The 17,832-nt window shown below is 46.8% G+C and overlaps 1 protein-coding gene across 1 annotated transcript in view; it reads left to right on the forward strand.

The window, feature by feature from the left end:
* Positions 1-4,203: 4,203 nt before the first annotated feature.
* The window catches only part of LOC121021361 (long-chain-fatty-acid--CoA ligase ACSBG2-like), a 36,919-nt gene continuing 23,290 nt past the window's right edge, over positions 4,204-17,832 (forward strand). The window contains exons 1-4 of the mRNA XM_040461664.1: positions 4,204-4,484; positions 9,447-9,547; positions 13,481-13,710; positions 17,689-17,777. Of these exons, the coding sequence (XP_040317598.1) occupies positions 4,471-4,484; positions 9,447-9,547; positions 13,481-13,710; positions 17,689-17,777 (434 nt within the window). The 5' untranslated portion in view covers positions 4,204-4,470. The remainder of the gene's footprint in view (positions 4,485-9,446; positions 9,548-13,480; positions 13,711-17,688; positions 17,778-17,832) is intronic.

Raw genomic sequence — 17,832 nt, forward strand, 5'->3', positions numbered from 1 at the left:
TTAGGACTCACCCAAATCCAGCATGACCTCATCCCACATAAGAACAGACAGGAAGAATGGAACTGAGTGGAGAGTGGGCTCAGAGTCCAAGATTCCCAGGAGGGAAAAGAAAGAACTGATGTATTGCCCGATATCAGGGGTTGGCAAATTTCTTCTCTCGGGGCCAGATAACAAACATTTTTGGCTTTGGGGGTCCTATGATCTCTGTCGCAACTACGCATCTTTGTTGTTACAGCACAAAAAGTAGCCAGAGACAAGAAATACACGAACAGGCATGACTATGTGCCAATAAAACTTGATTTATGAGAACAGGCAGAAGGCCGGACTTGGCCTAATGGTTGCAGTTTGCCAATCTTTGTCCTGTGTGTTCAAGCACACGGCAAAACGAAAAGACAAAACAAAATAAACCTACCGGTAGGCCTAAGGCAAACATAATGGAAAAAATATTAAACCGCGTAGGAAATCGTCAGAGAGCAAGGCCGTAAGAGGAAGTCAAAAAAGACAATGTCTGAAAGTAAGGTTAATACCAGGGGAAAGAGTCAGTGTTGAAAAGGGTTGGTTGCCAGTGGAGGGATTTGAGTAGCAGACACAGCACAAGGGGCTGTTACTTCGGGATAAACCTTTCTCATCTTTTTGATACCGGAACAACAGGGAAACAATGTATAAATTAAAACCACCACGGCGGGGAGTCCCGTCTGGACAGTCCGTCTCGGCTGCCTGGAAGGTAGAGAGAGATGTGGAAGCTCCCACCAGGGGGAGCTGTGATAAAACGCAACGACTTTTGTCTGGAAAAAGTAAAACTGAAAATCACCAAGGCTGGTCTACAGCAGGGAACGCCAAACCGCCACGCGGTGGGCCAAATCCGGCCCTCTACCTGCGGGCTTTGTTTCTGTTTTGCCTTGTTATTTTATCCTGTTTTTTTTTTAATTGAGATATAACTGACGTATAACATTAGTTTCAGATGTACAACACAATTCTATCTGCATATATTGCAAAGTGATCACAAATCCTGTTACCATCATTGTAGGTACTTAGAATTTTTTTTCTTGGGATAAGAACTTTTAAGATCCGTTCTCTTAGCAACTTCCTTTTTTTTAAAAAAATATATACTTGTTTATTTTCATAGAGAGAGAGAGAAACAGAATGTGTGTGTGCGGGGGAGGGGCAGAGAGAGAAGGAGACACAGAATCCGAAGCAGGCTCCAGGCTCTGAGCTGTCAGCACGGAGCCTGTCGCGGGGCTCGAACTCACGAACTGTGAGATCATGACCTGAACCGAAGTCGGTCGCTCAACTGACTGAGCCACCCAGGTGCCTCTAGGAATTAATTTAAATATAAAAAAGTAATACTAAATTGACTCAATACAGGGACAGGGGAAAAAGGATCTATGTTTTAAATTTTTGACAAACACAGTCAAGTTTTTCTTCAACAGAGTTGTACTGATGCATTGCTACCAACAGTATGTGGGCCTCACGAATGAGGGTCAGACTTTTGTCTTGAGAAACTGGGGCTAATTACTTAGCTAGATAACTTACACCCATCATAAACTGCTAACTTCTAGTCAGCCCAGAACTCTCATTTGAAGATTATAGCAGTTAGCATTTGACCTGCATCTAAAAGAAAATCTAACCGAAGCAGGTTTTAAAATAGGGGCTTGGGGCACCTGCGCCACTCTTGGTCTCAGGGTTATGAGTTCAAACCCCACATTGGGCGTTGGGATTATTTAAAAATAAAACCTTTAAAAAACTGGAGTTACTTTTTTCTCACCAGATGGGAAATCGACATGTAAATGGATGCTGGCATTGATTCAGCTACTCACTGTTGCCATCAAGGTCCCAGGACCTTAATGTCTTAAGCTGCTGGCTTCTTTCTTGTGCCCCTTAACTGTCGCTTCATGATTGCAAAATGGCTGCCATGGCTCCATACAGTACATCTCCGTTCCAGAAGAAAAGAACGAACCGTGAAGTCATGACCTGAGCCGAGGTCGGACACTTAACCGACTGAGCCACCCAGGCGCCCCTCCTGCTTGTCCTTTAAAGCAGATGTGCTGGCAGAGACTGACTTGCCCTTGTGTTTTATTGGTCAAGATGGTCACGCAGCACTTGCCACTGTGGAGGAGTCTGGGAAAGGGGATTTTGCTTTTCCACCCTTTCTGGGGCTGGAAATGGCTGTACGGTCTGCTACCATCATCATATTAAGAGAGGTTAAGGTCCACTTCAGCTCCCAGAACAACCAGTCACAGACATGAACTGGGTTAATAAATAGGATGCAGGGCTGGGGTGAGGGGAGAAAACTTAAGGAGAAGCCAAAACAAAAACAAAACCAAAAACAAGGCAACACTCAAACAACCAGCCACCAAGATGAACAGCACTTTAATGCAGTAGGTTAAAGAAACAACACGAATGCCCCAAATCCACGATGAACAAACCGCCAACGTTTTCAATACAGACAGGATCCGACAGGGCCAGGACTAGAGGGCTGTGAGCTGTGCACGTGCAGGGTCAGGTCCTTGCTAATTGTCTGGAGGACACAGACAGAAGGAGAGCCCAGACGCCCCGTAGGAAGAATTTCCATGTCGGCCAGGACGGAGCGAAGCTCAGAGAAGTGATGTGGGTCTAGAACTGGCATTCTCAAGCGCCCTGGCTGCGTGCCCTTGGGCAAATTACTTAGCCTCTCTGATTTCCCATCAGTAAAGTCGGGGACAGTTCTACCACAGTGCGGCTACTAGGCCGTATTAAGGAAGCGCTGCTCAGGTCTGGGGACCACAACTCAAAGACTCTCATAGAGTCCAGATGTTCTGTGAAGAGCTGGGACAGAGCAGAGTTATGGGGCTGGGCAGGACTGGCGTCCCTCTGTCACTTGCTTCCTGTGTGACCTCAGCCAAGTGGCTTGGCCTCTCTGACCTTTCGTGGCTCTAATGGGGTGCATTCTGAGTATAAATCGTGCCACAGGGTCAGAATAACCTATTTATTAAAAACATTTTAATTGAGGGGGGCACCCGGGTGGCTCAGTCGGTTAAGTGTCTGACTGGCTCAGGTCATGATCTCACGGTTGGTGGGTCTGAGCCCCGTGTGGGTTCTAGCCTGCCTCGGATCCCGTGTCTCCCCCTCTCTCTCTCTGCTCCTCCCCAACTTGTGCTCTCTCTCTCTCAAAAATAAACATTAAAAAAGTTTTAATTGAGGAAAAGTTCACATGAGATGAGCCATTAACCAGCTTAAAGTGGACAACCCAGTGGCATTTAGTACATTCACAATGTTATGCAGCCACCACCGCCAGCTCTAAGACATTCCCATCACTGCAAGGGTAGACTCTATCCATCAGCAGTCACTCCCCATCCCCCCGTCCCCAGCCCCTTGCAACCTCTGTTCTACTTTCTGTCCCTGCGAACTTGCCTATCCATGAATGCCATGTCCCGTCCGTTAAAGGCATGACCCCAAAGTGGCCTCCATCACTTCTGTCCACATACCACGGGTCAAGATTTAGCCAGATGACCACATGCATCAAGGGTCTTGGGGAACACAGCCTTTAGGTGAGGGGTCTGGAGAAGCAGCAGCCTAGTGGATATCGGTGGGCATTGGCTCTCCCAGCCACAGCTGCCCCAGTACTCTGTGAACACTGGTCAGCTGCAGACCTGAGCCACCCAGAAGGCTCCGGAGACAATGGAAGCCTCCTGTCCCTTCTTCTCAGCAGGGCAGAATATTTGGTTGATAAATCTTTATGTATTGAGCAGCTACTCTGTGCCCTCCCAGGGAAGCAGCAATGGGTGAAACGGACATAGAGAAAGGGAGGCTGACTGAAGATCCATAAAGTAGGGCAGTGTAATAGAAAGTGGCGGGATCCTTTCTGTCTCCATTTGGGGAGCCTCTCCTGACCTCCCCACGTCAGGTTCCTCATCAAAACCACTTGGCACTCTGTGGGTCTCTGCATTGTTGTTAAGTTTGCATTCATTTGCACAATTCTAGGTTTCCCAACTGTCTTCCTGAACAGATTTCATCTGGTTTTGGTCCTCTTTGTGTCCCCAGCATCTAACCCGATGCGCAGTGTAAGTGCTGTGGCTTTGTAGCTTTGTATCAATTCCACAAATTCCACTGCAGAAATGAGGTACCTGCACATATGCACGCACGAGCCAATGAGTGAGTGAGACGAGTGCCCCAGCCGCGGTCTCCTCCAGGAGTGGGGGTGGGGCGGGGAGGCAGGGACAGACAGTGATGTCACAAGAGGTGGCAGGGATGGAAGGTTCTGGAAGGTTGAATGAGGTAGAAGGCTGTTGGAGAGGAATACGGACCACCTCCCTGCTTCTCGTCACCACAACCATTCTGGCTGGACCCAGACAGTGACGAGGGCTGGCAAGGGGCAGCCCATGTCCAGATTTCCAGGAGGGGCAACCTGTTTATCATCTTTGCAGAAGAAGAAAACACTTTGACTGCCCAGATGTTTCAGCGACCAAAGACATGTTGTGATGGCCAGGACTCATGACAAGTGGCAGGTGACAGTGATATGGGAGAGGAGCATGTGGGGGTCCTTTGGGATTCAGTGTCTCGTTGTCATTCAGCAGGAGGCACACATTTTGACCTTGAGCTAGACTCTCAGTATCCTTACCTGTGTTGCATTTTCTGATTGTGCTGGTGTACAAAAACAGCTATTGATCTTCGAATATTGATAACCTTATAGAAATTTTTCTTTTTTTTTTTTTAATTTTTTAACGTTTATTTATTTTTGAGAAAGCGAGAGACAGAGCATGAACGGGGGAGGGTCAGAGAGAGGGAGACACAGAATCCGAAACAGGCTCCAGGCTCTGAGCTGTCAGCACAGAGTCCGACGTGGGGCTCGAACTCACGGACCGCGAGATCATGACCTGAGCCGAAGTCAGCCGCTTAACCGACTGAGCCACCCAGGCACCCCTAGAAATTTTTATTTCTAATAGCTGTTCAGTTTATTGGATAGTCTAGCAGTCAATCATATTAGGTGCAAAATGACAATGCTGTCTGTTCCCGATCTATATCCCCTTCATTTATTTTTCTTATCTATTGCATTGACTAAGAACCTTCAGATCAATGCTGAATAGCAGCAGTGACAGCTGACATCTTTGTCTTATTCCTTACTTCTTAGAAATTCTTCCAGTGCTTTCATTGCTGTTATTAAGTATAATATTTATTGCATGCTTCTGCTAGTTAAGGAAATGTTTTCCATGTCTTATTTGTTAAGGATTTTCATAAAAAGTCGATATTTCATCAAATTCTACCTTGAGGAGATCATGTTTTTCCACCCTCTGTCCCTTAAATGCAGCAACTCATGTTGACAGATGTTTAATGTTGAATAACTTTTGCAGTTACAATAAATCCTGTGTGACCTTTTAAAATTGTGAAGCGTCTTGCATATAAAATAACATGAAAAACATATCTGAAAGTTTACCTATACTTTTTTTTTAATCCAGAGGTGCTCTTGCCACGTTATGGGTATGAATTATTTCTTGGTATATGATCCAAGCAAATATCTTATCCCCAGTCAGTGACTTGTCTTGACTTCCTGTTTTCTGATGTTTCAGTAAGTAGACATTCTTCATCTGGTCAAAATTCGTTTAACACATGGCTGGATTTGACCTTAGCTTGGTTGTAGAATCCTACCCATCTCCATGTACCAGCTGCCCATGAACGAACGAGTGCTCCCAAGATGAAGAAGACAAAATTATGCTGTGACCACAGGCAAACTAACCTTGCTGGGTTCTATTTGTAAAGTGGGGATAACAGTAAATAATAGTAACTACCTCCTAGGATTATTGTGAAGATTAAATGAGGTCATGTGTGTAAAACTTTCAGAACAGTACTTGGTGCACAGGAGAGATCCTTCTGTTACTTTCCGTGATTGCTGTTGTTGTTCTGTATTAAATGCAGTCTTGGTCTTAACGGGGCTGCTGGTTTTCCCAGGATCCTCTCAGCCCAGGAGCACAAGGAAATGACTCAGGGTATGGCTCCCAAATTGTGCTTGCCATCTGCACCTTGTGACTGCCTTGTCTTGTCCAGGGTTTCTCAATGTTGGCCCTGTTGACCTTCGGGGTCTGAGAATTCTTAGTCGTGAGGGGCTATCCTGGGCATGGCAGGGCATTGAGCAGCATCTTCTACTTCTGCCCACTAGACGCCAGTAGCATCCCCTAATTGTGACTCCCAAAATGTCCCCAGACACTGCCAGGTGTCCCCAGGGGCCCAGAATGGCCCTTGGTTAAGAACCACAGGTCTACTGAATCGGTATATTTAGATCTAGACTCATTTGCCTAATATTGAGTCAACCCCTTTCGTGTGTCAGGCACTGTGTTACGTGTTAGGGATATAATGATCCACAAGATACACACACACACACACACACACACCCCTACCTAGTGACAAACCTAGATTATGCAATAAAGGGAAAGAGACGGTGGAATTAGAGGGTGTAGGGTCTAGCCCAGCCTGAGATAACCGAGGATATTCCCCTGAAGAAAAGACTCATAAGCAGAGGCTGAGTTTGGGGAGAGATTGATAGATGAGGATTAGGGAGAACAGTGTTTTTAGCATTAAGGGACAGCAGGTGCAGAATGTGGGGACCCATTTGCAAGACTAAGCTGATGGAGTTTGCTGATGGGTCAGATGTGGGGACGGAGACGGACACGGTGGGGGGGAGGGGGAGAGGGCGGGAGGGAGGAGAGAAGGAGACAGAAGCAAGGAAGGGAGAAGGGAGAAAAGAGAGATGGGAGAGACAAAGCAGGGGAGGGAGGGAGGTAAGATGGTTAGGTGATGGGTAGATGGATGAATGGATGAGTGGATGGAAAGATGGACGGAAAGAACGAAAGATGGGTGGATGGAATGATGGACTGAATGGGATGATAGAGCAATGGAGGCAAAAGCAGGAACTCAAGGGTGGATCAAGGGTGACCCTAAGATTCTGGGCCACACCTTCCTGGTCCGGGCCTGGGTCCAAGGCTCTCCTCGTTTCCTCTTTTGTGGCATATTTTACAATTGTCTTTACGTGGTTGTTCACAGCTTCATCCAGATTCTTTGGCTGTTTGCTTTGTCCCACGGATTGTGTGTAAATGCCACAGAGACTCACTTCAGTTCTTGTTGTCATGTGCCTTTTTAGCTACCTGCTTTCACTGAAATACAAAACCAGTGCCTGCTAGTGTAGAACTGTGTGCAGGCTACAGGGCTACATTTGGCCAACCGCGTATCGTCAGGTTCTCGTCTGCCGTGTCCCTGGTTCTTGCAGAACATTAACCGCAGATCTAGAAGGTAGAACGGCTTGATTCTTGCATGAAGTATAATGTCTGTCATGGACAAGATAATATAATTTTCTTTCTTGGAAACTGCCAACACATCGTTTTCAATCAATGTCAGCCAGCAATTTTGGCCTCCAAGGGGACAGTTGATGACGTCTGCAGACGTCTTTGATTGGGACAAAATGGCATACCGGATTTGTGGTTTTAACCACATGCTTAGGGGAATCTGATTAAGGAAACGTGTGTGGCCAATGTCCAAATGTTTGGGATATTTTGATTCGTTAAAATTCAAAATTTCATTAAACAACATTTAATATTTTCACATCTTCTAAATATTTTTGCAACTCTATTAGTCTGCTTTGGCTGCCCGAAGAAAATACCGCTGAATGGGTGGCTTGGCAGAAATTTATTTTCTCTCATTTCTGGGGGCTGGAAGTCCAAGATCAAGGTGTTATCACGGCGGGTTTCTGGTGACAACCCTCTTCGGAGCTTGCAGGCAGCTGTCTCTTCTCTGTGTCCTCACATGGTGAAGACAGAGCAAGAAGTAGTTTCCTTTCCTTTTATAAGGACACTAACCCTGTTGGATCAGGGCTCCGCTCTTAGAACTTCATCTAACCTGAATTACGTCCCTGGGAAGGTTCCATCTCCAATCACAATCACATTGAAGGGTTAGGATTTCAACATATGAATTTGGGGGAACATAATTTAGTCCAGGAAAATAATGATTGATTTCTCTTAAGTAAATGTTTAAAAGAATGTTGCTTCATCAATTGAAGGATGAACCTACTGAAAATCAAACAAGGTTAAAGAGTGGGGGTTGACCCCATCATACACGAAAGGCTTCGAACAAGACGGTCCAGTTAGTGAGTGTGCAAGGACCCTGACAGCCAGAATGTGCACCATCCTCCAAGGATGGGTTAGCGACCACGAGATCTGAAGTCTGACCACTGACCAATGTCTTCCAAGGGGGCTCTGTCCGTCTTGCAACATATGAGAGTGTCTGTTTTCCCGCATCCTTGCTAATATACTTTTCAATCCTTTTTGATCTTACGCAATCAGACAGGCGAGAATCCCATCCTAGTATTTTCCATCGCATTTCTCTTATGACTGAAAAAGTCACTGTAAGATTTGTTTTAGAGAACTTCCTATTTATGCCCCTTGCCCACCTTCCATTGGGGTTTGGATTTTTTCTTACTGGTACACTTGAGTTGTTCGCATATAAAGGAGATCAGGCCTTCATCTGTCACACGTTACTCATATTTTCTCTCAGCTTGTTGTTGATCTTTTGTTTATGGCAATCTTTTGCCATGTGGGAAATGAAAAACTTCTTATGTAGCAAGATTTACCATTTCTCCTTTACGTCCTCTGGGCTTTCATGTTGTACTATCTTTAAGACAACTTGGGGCGCCTGGGTGGCACAGCCAGTTAAGCGTCCGACTTCAGCCAGGTCACGATCTCGCGGTCTGGGAGTTCGAGCCCCGCGTCAGGCTCTGGGCTGACGGCTCAGAGCCTGGAGCCTGCTTCCGATTCTGTGTCTCCCTCTCTCTCTGCCCCTCCCCCATTCATGCTCTGTCTCTCTCTGTCCCAAAAATTAAAAACAAAACAAAACAAAACAAAAAACGTTGAAAAAAAAGACAACCTACCAGAACAGGGGCACCCGGGTGGCTCAGTCGGTTAAGCGTCCGACTTCGGCTCAGGTCATGATCTCACGACGGTCCGTGGGTTCGAGCCCCGCGTCGGGCTCTGTGCTGACAGCTTAGAGCCTGGAGCCTGCTTCCGATTCTGTGTCTCCCTCTCTCTCTGCCCCTCCCCCATTTGCGCTCTGTCTCTCTCTGCCTTTCAAAAATGAATGCTAAAAAAAAAAAAAAAAAAAAGACAACCTACCAGAACAGAACTCTCCTGTAAGTTTCTTTCCCTTGGGCAGGTTAAAATGTTTTCTTACCCACATACCACATATAGACTTGGTCCCTATATTCTAAGCATTTAAGAGACTCTTCTGGAAACTCACAGACTGATGCCCTCTGGGCTTACTACTGCTCTAGGATCTGGCACATAGACCCTCTCCTCCCCTCCTACGCCCAGGACAGGTATGACTAATCTATTCCCAGGATTCCAGGCAGACATGACCAGTGGATGGAAGTTGGCTTCAGACCTGCAGCCCCTTTGCCAGTCCTGCTAAGCCCCCTGCTTTGTGCCTTGCAGTGCTGTGAAGAATGGCCTCTCTGGACCTGGAAGGGCTAAACTCCCAATGGCTCATGAAGAGGAAACTGTAGACCCTGAATTGGACATGAGTGAAACCAAAGGTATGCTGGCGAGAACGCTCGTGGGAAAGAAAGGCACACAGACTCGGCCGAGCCTTTTGAGAAAGGAGCCTGGGGCCCAGAGAGTCAGGACACAGCTGATCCTTGCCCGGGCCCCTAACCGTGGCTGAGGCGCCTGACACAGGGGGTGGAGGAGTGGGATACTGCTACCTACACCTGATAGGGAGGGCAGGCAGCACAGGCAGGCTGCTGACAGTGGGGCCACGTCAGTCAGAGCAGAGCCCTGCCAGTCCTGTGACAGTGGTGAGTGGTTTGCTTTTCTGAAGCCTCGTTTGTATCATTTGTACCACAGGGCATTGATAATAATACCTCTGTTAGGACAGCAAGCCATGTGGGTAAAGTACCCCAGAACCATGTATATGTGGTACAGACATAATTACATATATATATATGTATGTATATAATTATATATATTTATTTATATGTATAACACACTTATGTAATTATATAGTGCAGATATAATTATATATAATCATATATGTAGAGCATATATATTTTTAAACATATTATTACATATTTATATATATTATTTATATAAATAAAAGTATATATATTATTTATATAAATAAAAAGTATAAATATTTATATTCATGGGAATAAATAATAGAAATATTTATATTAATTAATTTTGTGTGTATTCATTTTTGAAAGACAGAGAGAGACAGAGCACAAGCAGGGGTGGGGCGGAGAGAGAGGGGGACACAGAATCCGAAGCAGGCTCCGGCATGTGAGCTCTCGGCACAGAGCCCGATGTGGGGCTCGAACTCGCGGACCATGAGATCATGACCTGAGCCGAAGTCGGATGCTCCACCGACGGAGCCACCCAGGCGCTCCTTTATATTATTTTTATAAATAAAAGTATAAATATTTATTTATATTATTTATATAATATTATATACTTATGTATAATTATATATAGTACAGATATAACAATACACATGGCTAGAACTATATAGAGAGAGTACAATAGTACAGATCCAATTGTGTATATATAGTACAGATGTAATAATATAGTCCATGTGTATAGAGAGCAGATATGATACAGTACAGATGTAATGGCATGTGTGTGTGTATATATATACACACACACATATATATATACACACATACTATCTATCTATCTATTGCAGATGTAATGATATTTATGTGGTATGGACATATACATAACATAGTACAGATATACTGTAACTATGTATTAATTATATCACATTTGTATTCTCTATATAATAAATATATAAACAGTGCAGCTATATGGTAACGATGTTTATCACTATGCAGTAACCACTTCACTGCTGGAACAAGGCTCAGGGAGCATCACGAGATAAGGGGCCTTCATTATCTTTCACAGCTGCTCTCTTCCAAGTGCACAGCATGTTGGCAAGAATGACAACTTTGAGAGTCATTCTCAGATGATAATCATCTTCAAAATCTCGTTCCGGTCACCGTGTCACATTCCCAAGGGCTGCTGTACCACAGTACCCCAGACCAGGTGGCTGGAAACAGAAACTCATTCTGTCGCGGTTCTAGAGGCCTGAAGTCTGAGATCAAGGCGTCGGCTGGGCTGGCTCTTGCTGGAGGCTGTGTTGGAGAATCTGTTCCAGGCTTCGGGCTTCTGGTGGCCGTTGGCAGTCCCTGGCCTTCCCTACTGCAGTCTCTGCCTCTGTCATTACGTGGCCTTCTCTGTGTGTCTCTGTGTCCTCTCCTCTTAAGGATACCAGCCACTGGATTTAGGGCCAACCCTACAACTGGTTGCACCTGCCTAGGCCCCGTTTCCAAATCAGGTCATATTCTGACCTGATGTATTCTGACATGAATCTGGAGGGAACATCATTAAACCCAATGCAGTCATTGAAATAACCCCAACCAGTATCCAGGTGACTCCCCTCCACAATCCTGTCCTAGTTAAAGCTTCCCCCCTCCCCCAGGCTTCAGGCCGGATGCCGGGGGCAGTGGGGGTGGGGAGGCCTGCCGTGCTGCCCCCTCATGTCCTTGACCAAGTCCTCCCCTGTTGCCCACTGTGAGCTGTCATGCTTCCTCCTCCTACTTCTCCTTGGGGGTGGGCGGTTTGGTGAGGGGGAGCCTCTGTGAACTAGCCTGCCCTTGATGTAGGCTGTCATGGGTTGAACTGTGTCCCCCTGTTACGGTCTGAATATTTGTGTCCCTCTACAGAAAACTTGTATGTTGAAACTCAACCCCAATGTGATTGCATTAGGAGGAGGGGCCTTCGAGAGAGGATCAGGAAATGAGGGTGAAGCCCACACTAACCGCATCAGGGCCCTAATGAGAGGGGCCCCAGGGAGCGCCCTTGCCCCTCTGGCTGGTGAGCACACAGCGAGAAGACGCTGTGAACCAGAAAGCAGGTTCTCAACAGACGCTGACCCTCCTAGTGTCTTCATCTTTGACTTCCTGGCTTCCAGAACCATGAGAAATAAATGCCTGTTGTTTAAACGATACCCAGTGTATCGTATTTTGCTATAGCGGTCAAAAGAACGAAGATACACCCCAAAATTCTAATGTTGCAATCCTAACACACAACAGCACAGAATGTGACTTATTTGGAAACAGGGTCTTTGCAGATGCGATTAGTTAACATGAGGTCATTTGCATGGGTCCTAACCCAGTATGACCAGTTTTCCATATGAAAGGGACAAGTTGGGCACAGACGTGCACAGGGCGAACGCTGAGGGCAGAGACCCGGGGTGATGCTTCTGTAAGCCACGAACTCCCAATATTGCCAGCAACTCGCCAGAAACTAGGGCAGAGGCATGGAACGGATTCTCCATCACGGCCTCAGAAGGACCCAACTCTGCCCACACCCTGATCTTGTATTTATCTCCAGAACTGAGACAACAGATGTCTGTTGTGTTAGCCACTCCGTCTGGGGCACTTGGTCACGGCAGCCCCAGCTGACTGACACACAGCTCATGCTCTTTGCTCAGCATCTGCCTCTGAGCACGTATCTCTGGGCTCCTTCTACTGGCTTCCAGCCAAAAGCCTTTAGGAGCCCATCCACGGGGCCCACGTCAGTCGAGGGGAAAGACGATGTCCCTCAGCAGGTTTTCTCGCAAACCCCGCTGTCCACGCTGCCATTTTCGGCTACCACCTCTCGAGTAGATGAGTTTCAGTGGAATAAAGTCGAGAGCCACGCACGCAGTTCTCCGAGAGGGTTTCTAGAATCTTCTATCCCCATTTTTTTGTGGCAGGAGAATGGCCGTATGGCAAGCCACCCACTGGCTCTTAAAACTTCCTCCTGGGGGTAACACACAACGATTCACATGTTAAAAAGATTTTTGAGAATGAAATGGATGGATGGCTGCAGCTTCCTTTGAAATGCGTCATGAATAAGACAGAGTGAGGGACACCTGGGTGCTCAGTCGGTTGGGCGTCTGACGTCAGCTCAGGTCATGATCTTGCGGTTCAGGAGTTTGAGCCCCGTGTTGGGCTCTGTGCTGATGGCTCAGAGCCTGGAGCCTGCTTCCGATTCTGTGTCTCCCTCTCTTCTCTCTCTGCCCCTCCCTGGGTCACACTGTCTCTCTCTCTCTCTCTCAAAAATAAACAAACATAAAAAAAAAAGACAGAGCGATGGGTGGATACAGAGAAGTGGCTGCACAGAGATGTGATGATAAAGCAAATACAGTAAATGCTGGGGGCTGTGGAATCCACATGGCGAATAAGAGGGCGGTGGCTATGCAGTCCCGTCACCTTTCCTGTATGTGTGACATTTTTCGTAATGAAGTGTTGAGAGGGGGAAGGAAAAATAAGAAAGAGTGAGCGGACTGGTGTTGGCCATTTGACTTCACCTGAGGAGTGGGATTAATTCAACAATCAGTACTTGAGGTCAGAAAGGACACTCCTCCCCCAAAGTTATTTAATTAATGAAAACGTTTGCCACCCAACCTTGGTGACTGTTTGCAGTTACTCCTGGGCTGTGGACCATTCATCAAGACGGAGAAGTCCTGCTGAGGCTATCAAAACATGGGGCAGGCCATGAGACCCCAATGACCATCCCTGCATTTTTTCGGGAGTCAGTCAGCCGATTTGGGGCCTACCCGGCCCTCGCAACGAAGAACAGTGAACGGTGGGAAACTCTGAATTTCAACCAGTATTACGAGGCCTGTCGGAAGGCGGCGAGAGCCTTGATCAAGGTAAATGAGTCATTCGCTTATTCATTCATCATTCAGTCATTCATTCTACACACAAGTACATATGGTATAAAATGCACGAAGTACCATAAGACGTGAAGGTTAACGGGTGAGATTTTTTCCCTTTGGCCCTTGACCCATCCGTTATGAAGGCAGCCACCACTGCCAGCTTCTATAAATTCTTCTGGGAAATAAATGATATGTGTGTATTATAAATTTTCTCTATATGCAAATTTTTACATGCACAGTAGCCGACTGTAGGCACGATTCTGAATCTTTTTTTTTATCTCTAGGTATTAGCTACTGCTGCGTAACAAATTACCCCCAAATTTAGTTTTAAATTTTTTTTTTCAACGTTTTTTATTTTTTTTTTATTATTTTTGGGACAGAGAGAGACAGAGCATGAACGGGGGAGGGGCAGAGAGAGAGAGAGACACAGAATCGGAAGCAGGCTCCAAGCTCTGAGCCATCAGCCCAGAGCCTGACGCGGGGCTCGAACTCACGGACCGCGAGATCGTGACCTGGCTGAAGTCGGACGCTTAACCGACTGCGCCACCCAGGCGCCCCCCAAATTTAGTTTTAGAGTCTCTCACAGTTGTAGTCGTCAAGCTGTCATCTAAAGGCTCGAGTGGGGCTTCAGGGCCCACTTGTAAGTTCATTTACATGGCTGGCTGTTGGCAGGGGACCGTGGTTCCTCGCTTCCGGGCCTTCTCCATGGGCTTGCTTGGGTGTTCTCAGCTTATAGCAGCTAGCTTCCTCCAGAATGAGTGATCCAAAAAAACATGAACAAGATGGGAACCAAGATGTCTTCCACTACCTAATCTCAGTAGTGACCTACTATCCTTTCCACATTCTACTGGTCACACAGACAAGCATTGATACAGTGTGGGAGGGGATTACACAAGAATACAAACCCCAGGAGAGGACCATCTTGGAGGCTGGCTGCCACCCTCTGAGATCCTACTACGTTGATTTACCACCAAAAACAAAACAAAACAAAACAAAACAAAACAGTCCATGCTCTTTCAACAAAATACGTAGATACGTATGTAACAACATTGGCATAACCAGCCCCCTACTGGTGGGCATTTACGGTGTTTCCACGCTTTGCCGCCATATATGGAGCCACACAGAAGCTTCTTTATACAATGAATTCTTTTTTTTTTTTTTTAATTTTTTTTCAACGTTTTTATTTATTTTTGGGACAGAGAGAGACAGAGCATGAACGGGGGAGGGGCAGAGAGAGAGGGAGACACAGAATCGGAAACAGGCTCCAGGCTCTGAGCCGTCAGCCCAGAGCCCGACGCGAGGCTCTAACTCCCGGACCGCGAGATCGTGACCTGGCTGAAGTCGGACGCTCAACCGACTGCGCCACCCAGGCGCCCCGATATACAATGAATTCTTATAGCAACAGTGCCTCTGTCTGCCCACTCATAGGGTGTGACAGAATCTGCTTACCTATTATTCTTGCCAACATCACATTATACAAAATGTTCATATTGGCTACTTTGATGGGCATGTTAGGCAGAATTCTACAATTACCCCCAAGATTCCCAACCCCTGGTATATACAGACAGACTCTTCCCCCTTGAGTATGCACAGAGCTTGTGACTATGATGAGATTTCCCTCCTGTGGTGGCAAAGGTGAAGAGATTTTGCAAATGGAATTGGGCTCTCTGATCGGTTGACTTGGAGTTCATCAAAATGGTAAATGCTCTGGGTGGGCCTGACCTAAGCAGGAAAACCATTAAAAGAAAGATTCTTCTGCTGGCTTTGAGGAAGCAAACTGCCATGTTGTGGACAGGGCCATGTGGCAGGGTATGGCAGACAACCTCTAGGAGAGCAGTCCCCAGCTGCCAGCTAGTGAAAAACAGGACCTCAGTCATTTAACCCCAAGGGAATGAGTATTGCCAACAATCTACAAGTGTGGAAGAAGATTCTCAAGCTTCAGAGGAGACCACAGTCCCCCCCCTGATGCCTGAACTGCAGCTTCAGGAGATCCTTAGCAGTGGACCCAGTTAAGCTATGCCCAGATTCCTGACCCATGGAAACTGAGATAATAAATGTGTGTTGTTTTAAGCTGCTAAGTTTGTGGTGATGTGTTATGCCCCAATTGACCATGAATGTGATAAGTGTCTCCTACGTACGTAAAAGGGAATGCCTGGTGGTTTTGATTTACAGGAATTGCTACCACATTTGGACCCAGACCTGAGTTCCCCTCTCCCCTCCCCTAACACCCATGTGCTTTTGCAGAGAGCCTATGAGAGGTCACCACTGAGAACCATCTGTTAGCACTGACTTTCTGCTTGGCTGCCTCACCACAGTGCTGTGATTAGTTCACCTCTCCTGAAAGATGATCCTCTTTAGCTATGCCCTTAGATCTGGGGTTTAAAGACCCCTTCTCTCTTAATCCTCAGGGAGCTGATCAGTAATAAATCAGTTTATCTGCACGTTAACAGAGACTCTCTACCTACAGAGAAGACAGCCTATTTGTCATTAAGCAGAAAGACTTGTCATCACATTCGGAAGCATCAGCAAGCGGATGCCTTTCAAACACTTACAGGTTCCCCAAGAACAGTGGGTCATTGCCAGCCTTGCCAGCATATAACTAAACCAGCCAACGATGGGACGCCTGGGGGGCTCAGTCTGTTGAGCATCTGACTTCTACTCGGGTCATGATCTCACGGTTTGTGGGTTTGAGCCCTGCAACGAGCTCTGTGCTGACAGCTCGGAGCCTGGAGCCTGCTTCAGATTCTATGTCTCCCTCTCTCTCTGCCCCTCCCCGACTTGCGCTCTCTGTCTCAAAAATAAACACACATTAAAAATAAATAGATAAAAGAGCCAACGAAGTTAGTTTTCCCAAACTCCATGGGGCCACATTGGGAAAAGCCAGTGCTGAGCCTAAAATCTGGGGTGTGACAAAACCTGGGCCTCCCCTCAGGAGGGAGAGGTTTCCTAGTTCATCCTCAAGCCCACTCAGACCAAGGCTACGCTTTAAAAAGTGCAATTTATCACCACTACAGGCTATCACTCTAAGTACTTTTGTTATTACAAATAAAAATAAATTCACACCTATTAAGGTGGTCATTTAAAAAAAAAAAACAAAATAGCAGGTGTCAGGGAAGCCGCGGAGAAAGCATTGCTGGTGGAAATGTATAATGGTGCAGCCCTTACGGAAGACGGTGGGTGGTTCCTCAAAAAAATTAAACATGGGCTTACGTTTCACCGAACAATTCCCAAAAGAATTCAAAGCAAGGACTCAAGGAGGTGTTTGAACACGATGTTCACAGCCGCCAAAATGTGGAGGCAATCAAGTGTCCACTGGTGGGTGAATGGATGAGACACAGCGTGGCCCGTCTATACAATAAATTACTATTCGGCCTAAAGATGGAAGGACGTCCTGCCGCCTGCCAGCACGTGGACGGGCCCAGAGGCCACTGTGCGCAGTGACAGAAGCCAGACACAGGACACGTCCTGCATGACCCCACTCATACAGGAGGTCCCTAGAGGAGTCCCATCCGTAGAGACAGAGAGTAGATGGTGGGAGACCGGGGTGGGGCAGGGGGCGGGGAGTCTGTGCTTCATGGGGGACAGAGGCTCAGTCTGGGGCGATGGAAAGTTCTGGAGACGGGTGGTGGGGGCGGCTACACGACAGTGAGTGTGCCTGACGCCAGTAAGCTGTGCACTAAAACCTGGTTAAGATGCACATTCATGCTATAGATGGCTTACCATAATAAAAAATAAAATATATACAAATAAGAATAAATAAATGGGGCCTTGCGTAGAGGGAGGCGAACCACCCTCTCAAGGGTCACACGAGTATCACACCCCAGATTTTAGGCTCAACACTGGCTTTTCCCAGGGTGACCACATGGGCTCTGGAGCCTGCTTTCACACATCCAGGGAGCAGGTCCCACTTGGAAACAACAGGTCTTTGTGTTTCTGTTTTCTGCTTATCTGTCTGTTTTCTCGCCTTCCCAGCTGGGCCTGCAGCGTTTCCATGGAGTTGGCATCCTGGGGTTTAACTCCGTTGAGTGGTTTATCGCTTCTCTTGGTGCCATCTTAGCAGGGTAAGACTACGGGCTTGGTTGACTCTGAATGTGGGTGGGCCACTGCTCAGGGCCC

Source organism: Herpailurus yagouaroundi, unplaced genomic scaffold, assembly GCF_014898765.1.
Source record: "Herpailurus yagouaroundi ecotype Mexico unplaced genomic scaffold, PumYag 295, whole genome shotgun sequence".
In the NCBI taxonomy this organism is placed as follows: domain Eukaryota; kingdom Metazoa; phylum Chordata; class Mammalia; order Carnivora; family Felidae; genus Herpailurus; species Herpailurus yagouaroundi.